The following is a 22,006-nucleotide window of genomic DNA, read 5'->3' on the forward strand; positions in this document are numbered from 1 at the left end:
TATAATATCTTGTCATCCGACAGGAACTAAAAAATAATGAATCAATCCAAGAGTATTAATAACCCTTGATATGGCTATCATGCAATCTTTTTAATCAAACTCATTGACTTGTGTTTCACAAGTAATAGTTCATAAGAACATCTAAGTATTCCATTCAAAATCATGAAAGAAAGGTTCTTGTGAATCGCCACTCATGAAACATAGGTCAAGTTTGATTCAACAAACTAGAAGTTGAATCCTAATAACAACATCATAAATTTACTTACTCTTGAAAATATCTCTTACTTATCAATCAATAACTCAATTTTCATATTTTTAGTTTTTCATTTGGAACATAATTACTTATGCCCATGACATAATTACTTACGCCCATGACATAATTTTGGTTTATTTAGCAACCTCTAATCTTTGACCTCAAATATATTGATAAGTAGGAGATAATTTCCACAACAAGTCAAATTATGATATTGCTATGAGGATTTAACTATGGAGGAAACTCTGTAGTTAAGTGCCTCAGGTTGGAGTAGTACTGGGATGGGTGACCTCCCGAGATATCCCGATGCTTCACCCCTGTGAGCATCACCTAGATCCAATGAGTGCTAAGTCTTTCATTTATTCTCATGAGAGATGGATTCATGTTGAATCACTACTCATGAAATATGGATCAATGAGTTTGACTCAACAATCACACAGCTAAATCCTGATAGCAATATCATAACTCAAATATATTGTGTGTACCCACCACATCAATTAAATTAAATAAATAAACAAGAGAATTCTTGCAAAGCGATCCATTGCATCAAATCCTGTGTAGGTTGAAATAAGTTGAGAGCGCTGTATAGGGTTTTGGTAAGGTTTGGTGTTTTAGACATCACTAACTGAAGCGGCAGAGGGGGAGCAGTAGCCAAATCTAAGACTATAGAGATGGATCCGTTTTCCTCCCCTTCGCCGAGTTCTTCTTCAAGCGCTTCCAATGATCACTTAATGGACCAGCTGAAGACCCAGATTGCCCAGGCATACGCCGAAGAATTTCTCGAGGTACTTTCTATGAAGTAAACCACAGCCAATGCTGATAAAACTTGTCTTTGTCTTTTGCTAAATTTAGTCCTTCTTTAAATAGTATTTGTTCTAATGACAAAGGCATATGTTCTAACGATACCTTTTCAATGATATCGAACACTCATGGCATGGCCAACATAGCTTTGACCCTGTGTTGCGAATATGGGTTTAGTGTTTCTTGAACCGGGCCCAGTATTATGCGTAGGGCTGGGTTTTTCAAATTTTTCGTTTCTTAGGGTTTATGGAAATGTTCAGTTCATTTTAGTTATTGTATGTCGGAAATTATGCCAAAAGGTTGTGGTGACGAGCTTCATTTCCTGTGCCCGCGAGTGAGAGTATCCCCTAGTTTTTCTTCATCTAAAATCCTCTTATTTTGTTTTGCGTTCCACCAACGGGGTATGCAGTCCCACCTGTTTGCTTAGGCTTTATAGGTTGCAGGGCTTTGGCATTTTCTCCTGCAATCAGGTGAATTGCAAAGGCAAGTTTGATTACCTGGTATCTGGTGATCGGTCCCTATCCCTGGAAGGAGATTTTTTGGATTTAGTTTCAGGCACTCATTTAAGTGTGGGTTAGCATAGCCAGATGCCTCACAAGCTCAAAATCATATTCAGGCCTGCTAATATTTTTAAGACACACATGCCTGTGTTTTTGATGTATTGGGTATGCTTATGTTTGTCATTGTTTTGGTTAAACAGGAGAGAAAATGTGCAATAATAGTTGTGGATGTTTTGCTCAAAAGCTTAATTAATATTAATACTGTAGATAACAGGATTGATGGTGAACATGATAGATATTGTTTTTAGCTTGAAGAAAAAATGATTGTAGTAGCAATCTAGAGTAGGAAATTGCAATTAGTCAGAAAATACACAGCCTGAGTTGTCTGAGTGGTGAAGAATTTGTGCTCTTGAAAAAGAGCTCACTAGTTCAAATCCCACTGAGGGTGAGCTATGTGTACTTCGTTTGTAGCACAGTTAGGTGCCTCTAGCGAGGAGTACGAGGCAGTCCCATATTATTGCCACCTTATGTACACCAAAAAATATATGGCTGGTATTGTTGACTATAAATGGTCATTCCTCTCCTTTCCTTACAATAAGCATGGTGAGTGCTTAAGTAGACATTGCACACAACCTTTTTCTTAATTGGATTGTTAAAAAGTTCTAGTTCAAATCCCACTGAGGGTGAGGTATGTACGCTGCATTTGTAGCATAGTTAGGTGCCTCTTGCAAGGAGTATGAGGTAGTCCCATATTATTGCCACCATATGTAAACCAAAGAATAGATGGCCGATATCATGGACTATAAGTGCTCCTTTCCTCTCCTTTTCTTACAATAAGCATGGTGAGTGCTTAAGTAGACATTGCACACAATATTTTTCTTAATTAGATTGGTAAAAAGGTTTTTGTGTTATATATCGAAATATCTTGTTACAAAAAAGTGGCCTTACCACTGATTTCAACTATACAATTGTGCCTTCAGAACGCCAATGTACGTTTTTGAGTTGTTTTAGCATCTCTTCTTTATACAAAATTACACTAAATACGAGTTTATATAACAATTTAATATTTAACAAAAAAGGAGTAACCAGTAAAATGCACCAAAATCTTTGAAAGCCAAATCTATTCTTACTTATCCTTCAACTCTCTTTTCTCTTGATGATGGATCACAGAGTGTGATCCGAAACGTTGACATAAAAACTCTTAACACGGTCTCTTCCAGAAACTGTTGCTATACATGATTGATTGTGGAAAATTGATGTGTTTAAATTGTTTTGACTTATTTTTTCGGCTTGTCAATTCTCTATTTATCGTCATTGGTCAATCTCCATTTTACAATGTCTGCTTATAATTAATCTTTAATGAGCTCTTTGTTCCTCCTTGTCCATTGTGGTGCTCCACAAAAGAAATGACATAATGGTGGCTTGAGCTCTATAGAGTGGATCCCCTTACCTATATTAATTTCCTTGGTATGGCAATGACCATAAATGCCTGTATGCCATACACCATCCATCTCTTAGACAAGTGTTCATAATCCACGTGGTCTCATCTTTACTACCAAATTCTAGATGCCAAGCCATAAGTAGAGAGTCAATGTTGGTGTTTGTGCAATGCATGTGTTCCACGTCGTCATCTCATCACCAAACAACTTTTTTAGCATTTGCAAAAACACGGGGTCATCGATCTTGGGGACTTTTTGGGCTCGTGTCAGTGATTTTGTCAAGAAATGCCAATTGTTGCTTTTTGGTTTGCAATTGCCCCCATCTTGTTAAACTTTGCACTACATAGCTCTATTTTTCATTGGCTCAATACTTTGCAATGGCTTCTCCATTTCAGTGACCGTTGCTCTGCAGATATCCTCGCCCATGTTTTGCCAAAAAAATAGAGGACGCAACAATTGCAAATGAAATAGACCCTTTCTAATCTCACTTTAAGATGGTCGATGATATGATTTCTCACTAGCCAAAATATACTTTTTTTTGTGATTCATACGATGGTTGGCAAGTCAAGGTATGGCAAAATTCAATACTTTTCCATGAAAGCCTACAAATTCTTAAGTTTTGTGTAGTTTATATGCTTCATCGTATTGTTGCTCCTTAAATGTTAAATCTTGCAAATCTTACCATACCATGCCATCATCTCTACAATTTAGTGTTATTGCCCATTTGAACAATATGTTTGCCACCGCGTTGCAAGATTATACATGAGTGACTTTGAAAGCTTCAAGAGTTGCCAAATTGGCACAAATTAATTTTATTATTTTGTTGATTTTCCAAATTTGTGATGTCCCATATATTATTGTATTTGTGATTCTTTGGTATTCGCCTTTTAGGTGCAATTCTTTTCAATATACCCCCAAATTGATACTAGATAGATTAGTGTCAATATTGCCTTTCCAATATTTACCTACACATCTTGTAGTAGACGGTCTTGGATTCCCTTTCAATATTCCATCAAAATTAATCTTAATCCGACCCTCTTGTGGAGTTGACCATGCTAGTTGGATTAATCTAAGAATGCCCATTAATGAGTAACATTGCATACAACTGTTGCTTGAATGGGAAAATGATTTATATTTTTGTTGGACTCATAGCTAAGTTTAACCTAGGCATATCATATTCTTAGGCAGTGGGTAAACTTATTAATATTTCATTGTTAACATGCATTTAATATTTTGTGCTAATAGTTGGTAGGTAGTTGTTCCTTCTCTTGCACTTGATTGGTGCTACCTCTTTCACTTTTCCCTGTATAAGCAGAGTCATTGTACATTTATATTATACTTTTATGTGAAGGCAAATTGGTTGCACGTGTACCTAACATTAAAGTACAAAATTTTGATTTTAGAGGCATTGACATTTGTCTTTTCATTAGCGATGGAGTATCTTCATGGGACATTCTATCCCATATTTGCTAGAAATTGGAGGTATTTTAGGCTTTAAAAACCTCTTTTCATACAACATTAATCACAAGCTTAGGCTCACACTAGATCTCTCTCCTTCCTTCATATGCACTATGGTGTCGCTAATGTGGACTTGGTTTTGTGGCTTGTAGGTCCACTTAGAGTCCCAAATTGTTTGAATTGAGTTTTGATCGACCATTAACCAAGGTGCCTTGCGATAATTAGCGTGATTCATTTGCCCTATTTGGGCCTCTAAAGTCTTTGATCACAATTTTAAGGTACTTCCTTATCAGTTGAAGATCTTTTAGTGGCGTTTAGGATTTCCCAATATTTTATTTTGCCAATTTTATTACATTCGGGAGATTTCTACATTTTCTATGTGACGACACTATCTTTGTGTATTTGAAAAATTATCAATGTTGCACTTGGGTTTTTCTTTTACCTTGGAGAAGGGGAACTATAGGCAATGCCGTGATTTTATCTTGACTCATCTTAGTGAGTGTCATTTATTGCCATATTTGTTTTATCTTTTTCCTATTCTTGGTAGACCTTGTTAGAATATTTTTTGGAAAAGCTCTAGGGCTAAAATCTATAGAGTTATTTTTGACAGTGATGATCTTTTGGTGTCACTTATTTGTTTTGAGTGCACTCACATTATTTGGTATGATATTCGAGAGTTGTATGGAGCATAGTTAACATATTCAAACTTGGAGAGCACTTGGCAAGCCCAATTTTTTTGATTCAACATAAATACATTGGGGGAATAGACACGATGTGGGCCGGCACAAATCCATTTCTACACAAGGCTAAGATTGGATGTCTACCACAACCCACTTGATTGGTGGCTTGTACTTGATTTCCCCAACAATGGCTAATCTCCATACAAACAGTTACTATCTTCTGGAGTTGGGGGGAGTTTGTAGGAGGTTTCTTGACTTTGTAAGAACATTCTTTGTCCTAGGTTGCAATGGCCCTTATAGGATGACCTACTTAAGAGCCCACATGCACCCTCCTCTTATACCTCAGGCTCTCCTTCTCACATGGTGGGTTTCAATTTGTATGCATATTTATTCTCTATCATATAGGCATACACTTCAGCATTAATCCCACACACAAAGATCTATATCATGGTTGGAGATCTTTGGGTTTGTCAACAAACCCTTTCTCTGTGCAATAGGGGTGCTTTAGTAGCTATTCCCCCTACTTGTCTCTGTTGCAAGGTGCCTTAAAGTTGTTCTCCCTTACTTCATACCTCCTTTGATGTAGGAGCAGGTAGGTAATCTGACATCATTGCATAGTTGTGTTTTCCTGTTCTGTTCTTATTGTTTAGTATGAGAGATTTGGCTGATGGTTGAGTTGCTGATTAAATCAATGGGTGATACCATAGCTTTGTGTTCTAGAGGATACTTGGGTCTTTCCTCTATGACCCCAACACATTTGGTTAATTTTGGTTTGAGTTATGATCAATTTGTTGGCAAGTAGTCTGTTCTTGGTTCTTGGTGAACAATTTGTAGAGGAAATTTGGCGGCTTTGATTTATTTGGTTACCTCATGGGTTGTGATCATAAATGCTTAATGGAGACCAATCTGAGGTTAGTTTCCTATGATTGTGCCTTGTTCGGATCAAAGGTGTTTAGGTTTGGATCTTTGATGTTTTTATGGATAATGTGTTCTTCATTTTCTGGGCCGACTTGGAAGATCTAGTGTTTAGTCAAGGATTCTTGGATTTGATTGGGTGTGATTGTGGATCTTGGTTGGTTGGTCATGTGTGCACCTAAATCTAAGATAACGTGGTTTTATATGAGTTATGTTCTTTATTTGGGGCCCGTCCTAAATAAAGTTACACGCTTCATTTAATTCTTTGTTTGAGCTGACCTGTAGGTCTAATTTGCATAAATATTGTACCTATTGATATAATTGGGGGAGAGGAGATAGAAGCTTGAGTTAGGGGCATCTTGAGAGATGATAGCTCAGAGGCGAATGATTAGACTGAGATTTGAGTTACTTTCTTTTGTATTTGGCCGCAACTAGGGAGGCCTTACAACCTGACATGTTGCTTGTAATTTGAAAAGATTTTGTGAATAGAATGGTTGATGTTTGAAACATATCATCTGTGTTTCATTGTGTTTATGTTGCGTGATTCGTGCTGCAAGGTGTGGATTGTCTATTCTTTAGATTTTCTGTCCTTGGTGCTGCATCAGATGTTATTAGAGCAAAAGCTTGATTCTTGTGGTTGCCGCTCTAGGATTCAGTACTTGTGAATCTTTGGTTGGTTGTTTATGAGGTGGCAGATTGCAGATCTGGCGTGCAACAATTAGAGGTGTGCACAAGGTGACTGGAAGTGGACCTGTTGTAGGGGGTTGTTCCTTTTGGTTTCTTCCTTGTTGGTTTCTTCCTTGTTGAACATATTGCCAGTTTGAGGCAATTGCACTTAGGAGTTGGAAAATGCCTCCTAGAAGGATAGACCCTAGGGTGATTGAGCAGATGAAGGCAGATCTTAAAGATGAGATTAGAATTGAATTGGCAGGGATGAGGAATGAAATCATGAATGCTATTGTAACATGCTAAAGTTTCTTACTAATTTAATGAATAAAAAATAAAAAATAAAATTTCTTTCCCAAAGTCACATGAATGACAATTATAACGACCATAGCATCATCTACGCATGATTAGCAATCATTTCAATTTACATACATTCAAGTAAAGGAAATAATTGATCTAACTGCTTCTTAATCCAATGAAAGAGAAAGTGATCTTAACCATAATATCCATTTACAATACATATTTGTAAATGTGGAACATAAATATTAAGTAAAATACCCGAAATCCAAATGTCTTGCATATAGACCTTATCCTTGAGTTGTGCAATCCTTGGCTTTCAGAGGAGAGGAGAAGCATTGCCAAAGGCTTAACCTCCCAACCACAAACCCTTAAGTATCTCGACACAATCTTTACTGAGAAAGGCCCTCCCTACGTGGGGATTAGGCTTGGGACACCATTGTCTAGTCACTGAGCATCCTGGTGTAGAGTGTCGGCTAAACAACTAGCTAGGCTTAGGATACCTTCCATACACCTATCTGCTAACTGGTAGCAACCTTGACCTCTAGTGTTCACAGCAACATGCATGCCACTAACCTACCATGGCCAAGGGTTTGTCAGGGCACTATGTACATGATCACCCACCACTCAACTTGACAACATGACTTATACAATGGACTATCACGAGCTGACATAGATTTTAAACATCTTTTATTACTAGCTTAAGTTGCTGATTGTTTTCTTTTTATCATGCAAGACTAAACTATATTTCAATGATTGCTATTTCACACCCTTCATCTCGACCATGTTGGTCTTCCTAGATGAATCGTTGGGTCAATGTATAAGCATTTGTAATCACAACCAATGCACCTACTCAACCTAGGCCATGGCATTATAAAAGATAATTAATTCTGTAAAGTCTATTCATGATTCATAATGGTGCAGTCTCTTATCTCATGGGATATGTTTCAGAGATCCTTGAACAAATTCACACTTCAATTATTTATGAATTCTAAAAGGAAAATTATTTATATGAGAAATGCTAGAGTTCTGCTCAATTTGAAGCATTCTTATGATGTTATACATAAAGGAAAGAATACAATAGATCATATCTAGATTGATCTCTAACAACATTAATATTACTCTCCAAATCCAAACTTCAGCTACGTCTCACTATATCAACTAAAAACATAAAGTTTTTAGTAGTCATAATTTCATGACCCGATTAGTGGCCGTCACTTGAAAATGCTTGAATGGTTCTTGAGCAATGTTGGAACTATGCTCACTAGCTGCTATGAAATGCAAGAATTATATCAATCGTCTACTACCGTCTAGTGCACGAAGCCCGGCACTGAAATGATGAATATGATCAAGGTAATGCTTGAAGAAGGCAAGAGCACTATCTACTGAAAAATGAGGATGACAGATGGTAAGCGTATATTGGAGATATGTATGGAACTCACAGAGAATGATTGGGAAGCAAGAATGAAAATAAGTGTTTTAGATCGTAGGTGATGGTATTCACTTTGTGGGAGGTATTAATTTTTTTTCCAAATGAGCTATGGTCCCATAAATCTTTGCCTTCTTGGCTGCATGCTTAGTTACGAGCAAGATTGTGAAGGTGGTGAGGAGATCAATATGGCAATAATATTAAAATGACCATTGATAAAAACTATAGGCCCGACAAGAATGATATCGATATTAAGATAATATCTTTAATATCTTTATTAAGATATTATCTCCGTAGTTAAATACTTTTTATAATGGTCAACTACATGTCTGTAGTCTGTCTTTCAGTCTAGATAGGAATGTTTCCTGTCCTGTCTCTTTTGTCTTCAATCCAGATAGGAATGTTTCCTATCTTGTCTTCAGTTTTGTTTCTAATTTCGTCTTCAGTCTACGTTGTTTCTTTTAGAAACAACGTCCTTGTAATTCTTTATAAGGAACACATTTGTTCCTCTGTCAATTAATCAATCATCCGGAAATCCGTTAATCTGCCAATTCTTGAATCTTGTAACAATAGAAATATGGTTGCACAAGTGAAATAATAAAACTATTGCCAAGAGTAAAAATAACTCATGCTAGAATCAATAACAAAACTTTTGCCAAGAGTAAAATAACTCATGCTAGAATCTTAATATAATAATATCATACTATACCTACCTATACTCATGTATGTATGTAGAAATGTATTTATATGCGTGATATTTTAACAACACATCTAGCGTATGTCTTATATCGAGTGGATGTATACATACTTCTAATTTCAATTCACGCGTATATATATATATATATATATATATATATATACTGTGTCACAGGTTCGTCGAATTTTCGGCTTCAAGTTCGAAATTCGGCGAACCTATAAAAAATGTTAAAAAATCGCTCAAGTTCATAAAAAAATTTGTATGGAATTGTTTTCTAGTTTTTTTAAAGAAAAAATGCAACCATCTAAAGCTTGGCTAGGGCAAAATGAAGCTCTGAAGGTTGCGTCTGCAGAATGTTTGAAGGTCGCGTCAGCTCCATTTTCATCGTCTGTAGGTCACGTCTGCTACATTCTCATTGTCTGGCGTCTGAAGATTTTGACGTCTGAAGGTCATGTCTTGCGTTTGCTACTCCATTTTCATTAGCCGACTGCTCTCCATTTTTGTCCGCAACTGTGCTTGCATTTTCCTACGACAGTATCTCCATTTTCGCGTGTTTTTGTCTGCGTCTCCAATGTGGATTGATAGTATAATAAATGTTTGATAAGATTATTAAAATAAATGTTATTTTTATTGTTATTAGGTTTCAATATTTTATAAGATTATAATAATAAATATTAAATGTTATTTTTATTATTTTTTATCAACAAATTTACTATAGGAAAATATTTATATTTTATACATATTTATTTATTTTTAATCTGTACAACTTTAATGTTTTCTACGTTTATTTAAATAATTAATTATTAATTATTACTATATTTTATTATTATTTATTAATTCTGTAATATTATTGTTTTATTTAGTTAAGATTATATTTTATTATCATTTATTTTATTAATAAAGATTAAATAACTATATACTTTTTTTTTTTGAAAATTACATAAGGCGAATTTAACGTCGAATTTTTTTCAATTATTTTTACTTGTCGAATTTCATCCAAATTTATAGTTGTCGAACTCGAACTCGAACCTTGTGACTTAGTGTGTATATATATATATATATATATATATATATATATATATATATATATATATATATATATATATATATATATATATGCAAGCATATGTAGATGCTATGTTATTATTGTACTAAGGCATAACAATATCACAGGAAGGTCTGAGATCATCCAATTTATAAGGTAACACATTTTAATTTAATGCTTACTGATCTTTTAAATAATGCATATTTATTGAGGGGGTGGTAGTCCATAGTATACTCTTGCTTGTCTAGTCGTTTACCCCTCAGCCTTGTTGGTTAGAAGTCAACGTGTCGACCATTGATGGATTGGTGTCCCTTACCCAATTCCTCTCTGACAATGCTTCTCCCCCTTTGATGTGCTCCCGCAAAATGGAAATTCTCCACGATAATATCATATACCGCAAAATAATTAAATTTACTATAACAAGTTATTATTCATAACCATCATAACGACTAACCACCATTTCACTTCCGATGAATTTATAATGAATAACCAACTTTCCATGCTTTCAAGATAACAATAATCATAATAACATCATAATGATTAACTAATATGTCATTTTCACATTAAACAATATCAAATGACCGTCCTACCATTTAACATGATCATAACTAATTTTACTTGTCAATTGACTTCACATCAGACCTCAACGACTATATGAACATTTTTAAATTAGGCAAAATTTGGTGTGTAACAGCTATAGCTGGTTTACAGATATTGGTTTACACAGAAACCTTAGAACTAAGGATGGTTATGAAGAGGTTGCTAAGGAATTTGGAGTTGAAGCTGAAATATCTGATGGTGATGACAAATATGACAGGTTGGGAAGATCTATGGTTAGGTTAAGTACCTGACATAGGATGGAAGTATCTGATTTCTCATGTAAATTGAATCCAGAGGACTTGATTGATTGGATAGGTGAACTTGAGGACTTCTTTGAGCTCGAAGACATTAGGGATTCTCTTAGAGTGAGATTGACACAAACTAAGTTGAAGGGACATGTTGCATTATGGTGGAAAGAATTACAGAAAGCTAGATATGAAGAAGGTGAAATGAGGATCACAGGATGGAGTTTATTGGTTACCAAAAGGCAAAGTTCATACTTGCTGACTAGGAACTTGAGTTATTCAAGAAATTGCAAAACTTGAAGCCGAAAGACATGGGGGTGAAGGACTACAACGAGGAATTTTACAAGACCACTTCTTTAGCAAAAAGATAATCGAAGAAATAATGCATGATGGTTTCACGGGTTCTATAGGTAGAGAAAGTTCTGTGTTTTAATAGGCAGTTTAAGCAAAATTAGCTGCCACAAAAAAGTATTTTTTCTTTGGCTCAATAGGTCTACCCTACAGAGTGGTAAATGTATTATGCCAAGAGGGAGGGTTCTAGTTGAACTTTCAGGAAGAGTTTAAGTCAGACAAAATGTCATCATTATCAATAAGACAGGAATATATAGCTTTGACTTTCACATTAGATAGAAGGGAACCATCAGGCTAAGTGTACGTGTAAATTGATCCTTAAAGATCTCATAAGTCTTGGGAAGGGAAAGGGTCATAATGACATATCTAAGCATTGAAAAAGTACTCCACTGAATGTGTGGAACATTGTATTCACCACAAATATCACCCCATAAAATCAATTGTCCTTCAATAATGATACCACTAAACAATTTTATCCCTTCTTGTTTACTCGCTGCTTGACTTGACACCCATGCGATAGAACTAGTGGTTTGTCCTTATGCTTCTAATTCCACCAGATGGATCTCTCACAACCTAAGATATTGTTTGTGATGATATTATTATGACCAATAAGGTACCTCACATGTTCCCACGCTTTCAAGATGTTTTTGAACATAGAGATCTTGTTGGTCTCACTGGGAAATGCCCAACTAAAAGATTAGAGAGTGGAAGTTCTTTCCAGTTGGAGTTTTGTTTAGGGGTTGATTTGGCAATATTCTATCTGATCAAGACCTTCGAAGGTTCATTACCTTGCAAGGCTTAAAATATCCACTTCTATCTAGACATAGGCCCTGCACCTTTGGATTTTTCAAGCCAAGTCCCACTTTAAGCTTACTTGCTATACATCAAGCCCACCTGACAACATTTTTTATCCTGTGCCTGCTACCATCTAACCCCTAGAAGATCCTAATTTGTTTGTGGATGTGATTAAATTAATAATTAGTACCCAACCATGCAGGGGTATAGTATATGTTATATGAGGATAACTTTGTTTGACATACCTATTGTCTGCTTGTCAAGGACAAGAAATATATTTTCAATTTCTTCAATTACGTATATATCTTTTCCTTTACGCAATTCCACATCTCTTGTAGGTTGGGGTTCATAGAAAATTGAATCCCTAGATATTGCACCTACTGCTCCAATCCACCCCAATGCATCAAGTTTTTCTCAAACCAAAGGGGCTGTTTAGAGTGCCAACTGAGCATTACAAACTTGGCCAATGAAATCTTAATACAAGAGGCATCAAAGAATAAGATTAGTTTAGTCATCAGGTGATCTGTGCCTTATTCATTTAATTTAACTAGTATTGTTGTATCATCAACAAATTTGACTTAAGTCCTTATTAGGTTGGCCAATGCCATGAACTCTAGGAGATAGGCAGTTATCTTGCAAAAGGAAGTATATTGCGTCAACAACGACAAAAGTGGACGTCCCCATCTAATGGATTTAGAGAGATCAACGTATTCATACTTATTTGCATTCCCTCCCACACAAGCCCTAGCATCTTGCATTAGATTCCCAACCATATTGCAAATTCTCCTAGGGAACACCAACCCTTAAGTATCATAAAGATAAAGCTCCATTCTATTCTGTCCTAAGCCTTCTTGATGTCATTTGGAAGGATACCTTCCAATCTCCCAGTGAGCAACTTGTCAAGGTTTTTGTATGAGACATTTAGGAGGTTATAGGCCTCCAATTGTTAACGGGGGTTCTATTCCCCCTCCTTTAGAATCAATTTTATGGGACCACTATTTATATCTTTGCCCAATGAACTTTTATCTGAGGCTTCATTATAAACCAATAGTAAGTCTTTCCCTATCCACTCTAAATGTTCCTTGTAGAATTCCACTGGTAGCCGATTGCCATGGTGACCTCATTACTAAGGGCTGTTATTGCCTTCCTAATCTTATTTATAGTTATGTCTTTATTAACAATATAACATCCTTGTTAAACTTGCAAAGAATAATATTTTTGATCTTGTTCCTGGCATGTTCCTTGCCAAGGTCATTATCTTGTGATGGGAAGAGTTTACTGTAGAATTGTTTGAATGCATTCAAGATTCTATTGAATGATTAGTGTTTCTATCACCATCCCAGCCACATTCTATAGTCTCCCTGGCCTCTTTACTTTTAAGTATTTGAGAAAACAACTTAGATCCCTTTTCCCCAATATTCAAGTCAGTTCATTTTGACCCTCATTTTGAGGCTCATAATCTTAATGTCTTGCAGTTTCCTCAAAGCATCTTTAGCTTGCCAAAGTGTGTCTCATGTGCTTCAAGATTAGCAGGGTCCATTTGCAAACATTCCAAGGATCTGATTAACTAATGATGAAGTAAGAGTCTCTCCTATTCTGCTAGCTTTGTCTCTCTCTCTGAAATTACACTATCCAACTCCTATACTGCTGGTACAACAGATGGACTCAAACTCTCTTGTGTGTCTCTTGTATCTGTTTGGCTCCTTCTCTTTACTGTTATTCATTGATTTCTGGATTTAAAATTTAACATGAATGTCATGTTTTATTTTTGCCATTTTTTGTGAACATCAGCAACACATGATTTACATATTGTTAAGTCATCTGTTGTTATGAAATGTTGGCCATGGGCCATCCCAATAATTCTTGACTATTACCTCATCTTCACCACAGATTATGAACTGCAAAGTTATATTTTAAGTATATCTGTTGATACATCAAAGCTATATAAGCAATAGCTTGTAGCACAGATGGGGGAGGAAAGAATATACGAAACTGATATTATTTCTGATAAAATATTTCTTGAACTGATTTCTGAAATTCTAGTCTTCAATTGGTTTGCTGGGAGGAAGGGTCCCCCCGCAGCAGCTGCCGAATGAGTGTAAATATTTTATTTTTCTGCAAGCTGGGATTATTCTGGATTGATTTTTTTGTTGAATTAATTTTGTAGTTGATATCTGCCTTAGTTATCTATTAATTCAGATTGAATTATTCATTATAATTTCTGTCTGAATTAATTATGTTGTTGATTTGAGCTTTATTCCCTAGCTTTGGATTCTATGAATTCTATTATATGTGTTAAGGTTTTGTTTGCGCAGCTCCTGTTGCCAGGAAGCGACAATTCCTTAAGCTAGAATTATTTTAATTTGCATTGGATTTATTTTCTAGCTACATTTCATAGCCACTCAGTTTGCAATCTACATCCCTTGTGTAGATTGCCACAGCACCTTTCACAAGCTTACAATCCCTTGATTGACACTTGGACCAAGCTGAACCTAGTTTATTCCTTACCGTAGTGTTGGCCTATCATCATCCATGACAATAGAACAACCATTCCTAATCCATGTTTATCTTATCTTCCATTAATATGTTCACTTTTGGATGGTTGATCAAGGATGGAGGCACACAATCTGTACTATCCAAGGAGTGCATAAGGTGGTCTGACTGGAGTTGCATTTCTTAGCCTCTCCTTGAAATAAGATCTTGCACTTGAAATGGGATCGCATGGGCATAAAATATTTTTGCCGTCAAATTGTTGGCTTGCTCATGTTGCAGATTCAATCATCTCACTAATGTATTTTTCCCTCTTGTAGTAGATTTGGCGTCTCTCTTCTAGCTGATCTTTTGGAATCAAAATTGCATGGATACGGATACAGATACAAATACGGGTACAGTATTAGATGTGGCCATTTTTTAAGACTCCTGATATATGGTTGGATACAACATAAAGAACAAATATATATATATATATATATATATATATATATATATATATATATATATATATATATATATATATATATATATATATATATATATATATATATAACACATCTTTTTAAACTATTACAGGATATTTTCATTATTTTGCTAGCAATATAGACATATAATGCTACATACGTAATTATTAGTTGATTTAAATATTTACAATGCAAAAAGTGGTAAAGTTGCTTTTTGGAAGATAACCCAAAAAAATAGGTAGCTGAAATAAAAAACATTTCATCTGTCTTCCTCATTTGGTGTAGGTTTTTGTTTATATCAACGAAAAAAAAGTTGCATGATTGAAGTTTGTTTTAAATTAAGGAATATTTATGTCAAATTTCTATAATAACAAATCACATAGTATTTGCCAGAGTTGAAAAATTAAGATTTTTTGGGCACATTTGGGTAGGGAATCCAATGTGTATCCATGTTGTATCATATCTATATTCATTTTTGGATTGTCAAAGATGAAAGAAATGTTCCAGAGGTTGTTGGTGCTCTTGAACTGCAGTTTTGAGTGAAAGCAAACTCAGTAGAACATATCTGAACTCAAATTTAAATATAAAGAAAAAAAAAACCGATTGCCATGAAAAAAAAAAAATTGTAGAGCCTTTCTTAATGCCTGGAAATGTTTTTCAAATTGGAGCCCTTCCTCTTCAAAAGCACAGTGTAACTGTTGACATTAGTAAGCATAAATTTGTTCAAATTTAAGTTGCTGCTCTGTGAAATCACAATGATAGAACCAGGAATCTTATCAGTGGTGGGACAAAATAATAAAAATGCTTATGCTTTACTTCTCATTTTCAGGCATTTAGGGCTGGATAAGGGGTAATGGGACTAGTGGGATGCTCATCGCCTTCATAATTTTTTAAATTTCTATAAATTTAAGTAATTAAAAAGAAATCCAAAATGTCTTTTTTCTGTTTTGGATGGCTGGATGACCTCAAGATGGACAAGGGATGTCTCAGGTGTCCCGTACTGTATCACAGATGTTTCCTTACATTGTGGGACACTTTGGGGACTTTTGGGATTTTTGAGAAAATGTATAATATATATAAAATACTTAAAAATAATATTTACACAAATATATCAACAATCACTATGTAATTAATCTGGAAACAATGAAAAAATTGAAAAAAGAAAGTGATGTTAATGTAGGGGTCAAACAGAATGACTGAAAAGGCAAAACAGTGCATATGCAAATATAATTGATAAATTTCTATCATACATAACTATGGACTAAGAAGGGAAGGGCAACAAAATTGAGACTTCACTTAAAATAGTCATCTTTGCTAAAATAGTATCCCTTCCCCTACAGCAGATAAACAAGATGTGCACAACCCTGCAGTTGGACCTTGGATCTTAGCTTGCTTTAAAATATATGTGGCTGTTCTTTGCTTCCTGCTATGAATTTAAGTGGGTTTTATGTTGTTCTCTATCATGATGGATGAGAAAAACAACTCTCCAGGCAGATCTGCAAAACGTGAAACCCACAAACAGAAAGCCAATTTTTTTGAACTAGGGTTGGATCTTGTGGAAAAAAATTCAGTTGGGTTTAACCTTTTTTTCCCTCCATAACTGAGTTTCACAATTTCACATTCTTTGATCCATATCTCTGCTTCTGTTTGATTCTAGTTGATTTTTCTCACAAAAAATTTCCTGTGGTTTCTATAATACTTGAAGTTTGTGTTGGATGTTATTTTAGAGTTTTTCCTGTTTTCCTCCAAAAAATTATGCTTTCTACTCTTCAATTCATAGTGTTTTGCAGTCAGTTTTGGTTCAATTTGCTCATCTGCAATAATTTGGAGGGTTCCACAGCTGTTCTTAGTGTATCTGTATTTCTAGGGAAGAACAATTCTGTTATCCAACACTAGATTGGATGAGTCTGTGATAATTTCTGCTCACTGGTTTTGTAAATTTTTGAAGGGTCAGTGGAAGAGTCTGTGGTAGACTCTAGTCTCTTGTTACACATCATTCTGAAGAAGGGGACTGCTTTCACGTGGTCATTATCATTCTACAAATACAGGGAGGTTCTCAACAATAGCAGGATGTTTCGACGTATTTGTGACCACAAGTATAGACTTTTGTAGGGTAGTACAATGACCATTAAGGGAGGGTATTAAAATAATATTATATTTACTATAATGGTCATCTTAGGTTCTATATTTAGATTCAGATAATTTTTGTGCTTTAGTCTGCTATTTTCAGTGACATGCCTTGTAATTTGTTATTTATGGAAACTCTGTCTCCTCAGTTTAATGTAATCCATTTATTCCGTTTATTCAGTTTTGAACAATTTCATTTGATTGTTATTATCATCATTTGCATCACAGATTACAATGACATTCACACGCCAATTTATCCGGTCTGTCCAAATGTGGTATCAGGGATGTATGGGCTGGATTTTAGATGGACCTGGAGTATTCCCAGCTTTGTATCTAACCCTAAACAGGATAAAAATAATTCCAAAGCTTTTCCATATGAAATTTAGGATAAGTGTAAATTAATTTTTATGATTTCTGAATTTTGAACTGCATGGGTGAAATTTGGTGAACCTTGTGACATGGAATACGTAGGCGAGAGTTTCTTGAATCTGCTAGCTTTTGGGGTGAGATTTTCTTTTAGAGGGTTTATTCAGCTCTGATTCCATGGACATTCTTGCATGGTTTCATGGAGACTTTTATTCCTTAAGATTTAGCTTGGCTAATATACCTTCACATAAATTGTCATTCTAAAAACACATTCAATCCAAGGTTCCCGAGAAAAAATATGGACCCAGATTTGCAATGGCATTGTTGTAGGTGTGCAATGACCGTCACAGATGGTGGGCAACAAAATGTAAGGTTGATTTCCAAGATTTTCAAGATTTTGGGACACAAGATGCATTATAGTAGTAGGGTTAATTCTGTTTCAGTAGGGATCATTCTTGCAACATATAAAACTGTTAAAGACAATGAGCATTATGATATATGTGAGATCATAAGAGTTCAGGTGTTGGACAACCTCAAAGGATCAAACATGATAAATCGCAAGCATTTTGATTTGGTTCACTGATTTTATGAATGTTTCTCCACACCATTCATAGAATATCTAACATGCATACTAGTGCATGGAAGGATGTTCCCACAACAACACAGGTTGTAGAGTGTACTACAACATGCAAAATAAAAGTTTGATGGATAATGATTTGTTTGGTCTGTTCAAAGGTTATCAAAGGGAAATGAAACAAAGGATGCGGATACCTAAGGAGATAGTGGACAAATATGGAGACACCATTTATTTTACGGTAGAGATTAATTGTACTTGCATGGAGGCAGTGGAACCCATATGCTGTTACTCAACACGTGGAAGCTATATCGGCTTCGAAGAAAGACCCTAGTGCAGAGAGATGGGATTGTACTTGCATGGAGGCAGTGGAACCCATATGCTGTTACTCAACACGTGGAAGCTATATCGGCTTCGAAGAAAGACCCTAGTGCGGAGAGATGGGGTACATACAAAGCAAAGTTTGAGAAAGTATGGGAGGAACTCACGAGGAGTTCAAGGAAGAAAAAACACAAAAAATAGTTGACAACATTGCGGAGAAAGAAGGTATATCCAAGGAGTAGATGGCTGAGTTGAGAAAGAAGGGTAAAGTAGCTATGTAAGCTAAGGTAGAGGCTTCTACTCTTGTGAGGATTGAGGGTGAAGGTACCGTTGAACCTAAACTTATGAAGTTATTAGATTCACCTTTGTTAGTGTAATAATCCGAGCTTGTTCTGGTCAAAGAAAATCAAACTGGGACTAGAGACATTTTGTCAAATGGTTGGCATGTATCCCGAGTCTTTAAGTCTTGATACTGCTGTAAGAAATCAGACTCTAGGAAATACAACAATATTACAAAGACTTTGCAAGACAATGTGAAATTCAGGAAACAACAGTGCTGGATTATACTATTCTCCACTATAGCAGACTTATGCAATAATATAGCTATCCGGAATCATAGAGACAAGGACTAATTGTATTACAACGTGCTAGCTTATGTTTATACCACTAACACAAGTTTCAAGCACAATGGAGTGAATAAGTGGAACCTGGTCTAAAACGCATAGAACTGGAAGTCTGCACTGCTGCTCACAGCATGTCTCCAATGGCTACAGTTCTGGAACTGTCAACTCCCAATCACTCCAACACTCATCCTGATTTACTGGATTCAGACTTAGCGTCATGTTTATAGCCTGTGACCCCTCTGTAAGTGCAGATGTAGATGCCGTAACCAATATACTGACCGCTAACCATGCCGTTCCTTATGCTCCCTGCGGATTATGGTGTATACTCGCTGACTGTAATATGCATTACTGAAGGTGACCCAACTTCCATGTAGGCTTGGTATGCAGGTTTCTCAGCTATGTTAAACTCATACCCTTGGCTATGGATATCTTCTAACCTTGAATGTTGTCCAAGTATGAACTGTCTGGTGATGTGCTGCACTCACTGATTACTATAACCAACTTTCTTCTGCTATACTTCTTCCTGCCATCAAGCTTCAATCTCTCACAAACCTTCAAAATATCAATTCTGACCTGTACGTGCTAGTTACCTGTAAATATCTTCAATCACCTGTATTTCTGTCGCTGAACTTCCACGTCTCATAAGTCTTCAATGTATCAATTTGGAAACTTGGTTCTGAAGTGCAATGTGGGGTGCTAGGTTTGCGTCTAGCCTCACTATTCCTCCTTGAGGGGTTTTGTCCTTAGGAAGTATCCAGTCACAATAAGCAACCTTTCGGATTTGTATAATAGCATATATTCATGGTGTCCATCCCAATGTAGCTCCACGCTTTTATAAGCTCAATATGAGAGAAGACACAAACAACTAGGCAATGTGGGATTAAAAACCAATTTCGTCTTTAGTCACTTAAGTAACTTTGTAACTTTATAACATTAAAATATTTAAATAAATCACTTAAGTCACTTGAACTTTAATATTTTTTGAAATACTTGTCTGATTTGCCATGCCGTCTGAAATAGGAATCTCTCCTCATAATTCTCCATGTGACCAAATACACTTTCTAAAAATAGAAAGGGTCCATCTCTATTACTGTTGACTTACTATACATAGTAAGTATGGCAAATGGAGTCCAAATGACACATCGAACAAAGGCCAAATCCATAAATTGCTAAAAGTTGGAGATGAATTCAATCCTCAGAAGACACTCTAACCATCCTCATTAGCCTATGAGGGTCCAATATTAGGCTAACTCCCGAAATTCTGATGCTGGCAACTAATGGGGACATTATAGTCCTCCCTTCGCTAGATTGCTTGCCCTCGAGCAATCCAACAATGATAGTGAACTCCAACCTCCACTTGGATCCCAAATGAAGTAGTACGTGACACCCCTGTTAACATTGAACCAACTGCATACCACCAATATCATCAGGACCAACAACATAACTTGCAATATAGCACTTAAAACTTGTGCTAATGATGTAGGAGTTAGAATATCACCAGGAGGATCCCCCACAAGAAATATCTTCATCCTAGTTCTCACCCATATAATATAAACTAGACTGGAATTCATATCAACAATCCCTTGAAGAGACGTAGCTACAAGAGAACAATATGCACCCATGCCAACTGTATCAACCATAGGTGTAGCCACGTCAAAATCCGTGGACAAAGGAATGTTACTAACTACTGCAACACAAAACTGAATCTTTACAGATGGTGAAAATTGAGCCCAACTCCACTCAGGTTAGTGATCAACATCAACCTCAGACAGCGGATTGTCATAAAACAATGTTGCATCCATGTCAAACATAGCATTATTCACGAAGTGAACATCAACACTTTGTTGATCAATAGTATAGCACGACTCTAATACTACATTGCTCACTTCATCAACAATAACAAGTGTACTACCATTAGAGCACACATATACAACCACCTTGCATACTGCTAAACTCCTCATTGGGTGGCTCAACCAACACAGAAGTGGCTGTTAATATGACAGTATCCTCACATGCTCCTACTCCTACTATCGTTGCATCGCCATCAGATACATGATCCGGGGAACTCATGCCAACAATTGCATCATCTGACTTAACCTGACATAAATCCTCATCACATTCCACCTCAATTGTGCCCAAATCATGCAATGTCTCATAAGAAATGTCCTGCAAATCTGAAGCCGCAGTTGTATCATCACCTTTTGCTCCTAGAAAAAGTGATATCATTCTCTGCTCAAATCTCGGCTATGAAATCAGTTGGGTTATCCATTTGTGATTTTGATTCATCTCATTCACTAGCACATCCAACTATTTCACAATACCCTGTATCTCAGAATCTCCCTCCATTAGCGGAGAAGTACGCCCTCTGTGGGTGTAATGAATACCAAACCTTCTGTCACCATCCATAACATTGAAAACCAAGTCCTCCACTTGTGGGTTGAAAGAAAAGTGATGAGCACTCTTCACAGTGTAATGTGGATAAAAGCTCCCAATCTCTGTCAAGGGCTCATCGTCATCAAACTGGAAATTAGAAGATGGTTCCAATCTCTGACTTTGAACTATTGGTCGATTAGGATCTTGGGCAACCCTCTCAGTAAACCCAACCACAAAATCCTTATTGGGAAGCATTTTAGCTAAGGTCTCTACAATCTTGCTCACCAATCGTCGAATAGCGCGAGAGCCCCGAATGAGAGCACCCTCAGATATACTGTGTGAAACCTCCCGCAAATTCGAGCTCTCAAGCAAATACTCCATGAATGACTCAGTACAGTAGAAATTATATGTGGAAGCATCAATTTGCTCCCCCACAATCCACAACTGATCTCTCTGAAAATGTGACAATGCCAATTGTCCAATGCTACCAGCTA

General features: G+C 36.1%; 1 protein-coding gene across 1 annotated transcript in view; it reads left to right on the forward strand.

Annotated features, from left to right (window-relative positions):
• Positions 1–794: 794 nt before the first annotated feature.
• The window catches only part of TIM13 (translocase of the inner mitochondrial membrane 13), a 39,800-nt gene continuing 18,588 nt past the window's right edge, over positions 795–22,006 (forward strand). The window contains exon 1 of the mRNA XM_089810775.1: positions 795–1,038. Within this exon, the coding sequence (XP_089666901.1) occupies positions 925–1,038 (114 nt within the window). The 5' untranslated portion in view covers positions 795–924. The remainder of the gene's footprint in view (positions 1,039–22,006) is intronic.

This window comes from Cupressus sempervirens, chromosome 11 (assembly GCF_028749045.1).
Source record: "Cupressus sempervirens isolate cs-2001-9-10 chromosome 11, ASM2874904v1, whole genome shotgun sequence".
NCBI classification, from domain to species: Eukaryota; Viridiplantae; Streptophyta; class Pinopsida; order Cupressales; family Cupressaceae; genus Cupressus; species Cupressus sempervirens.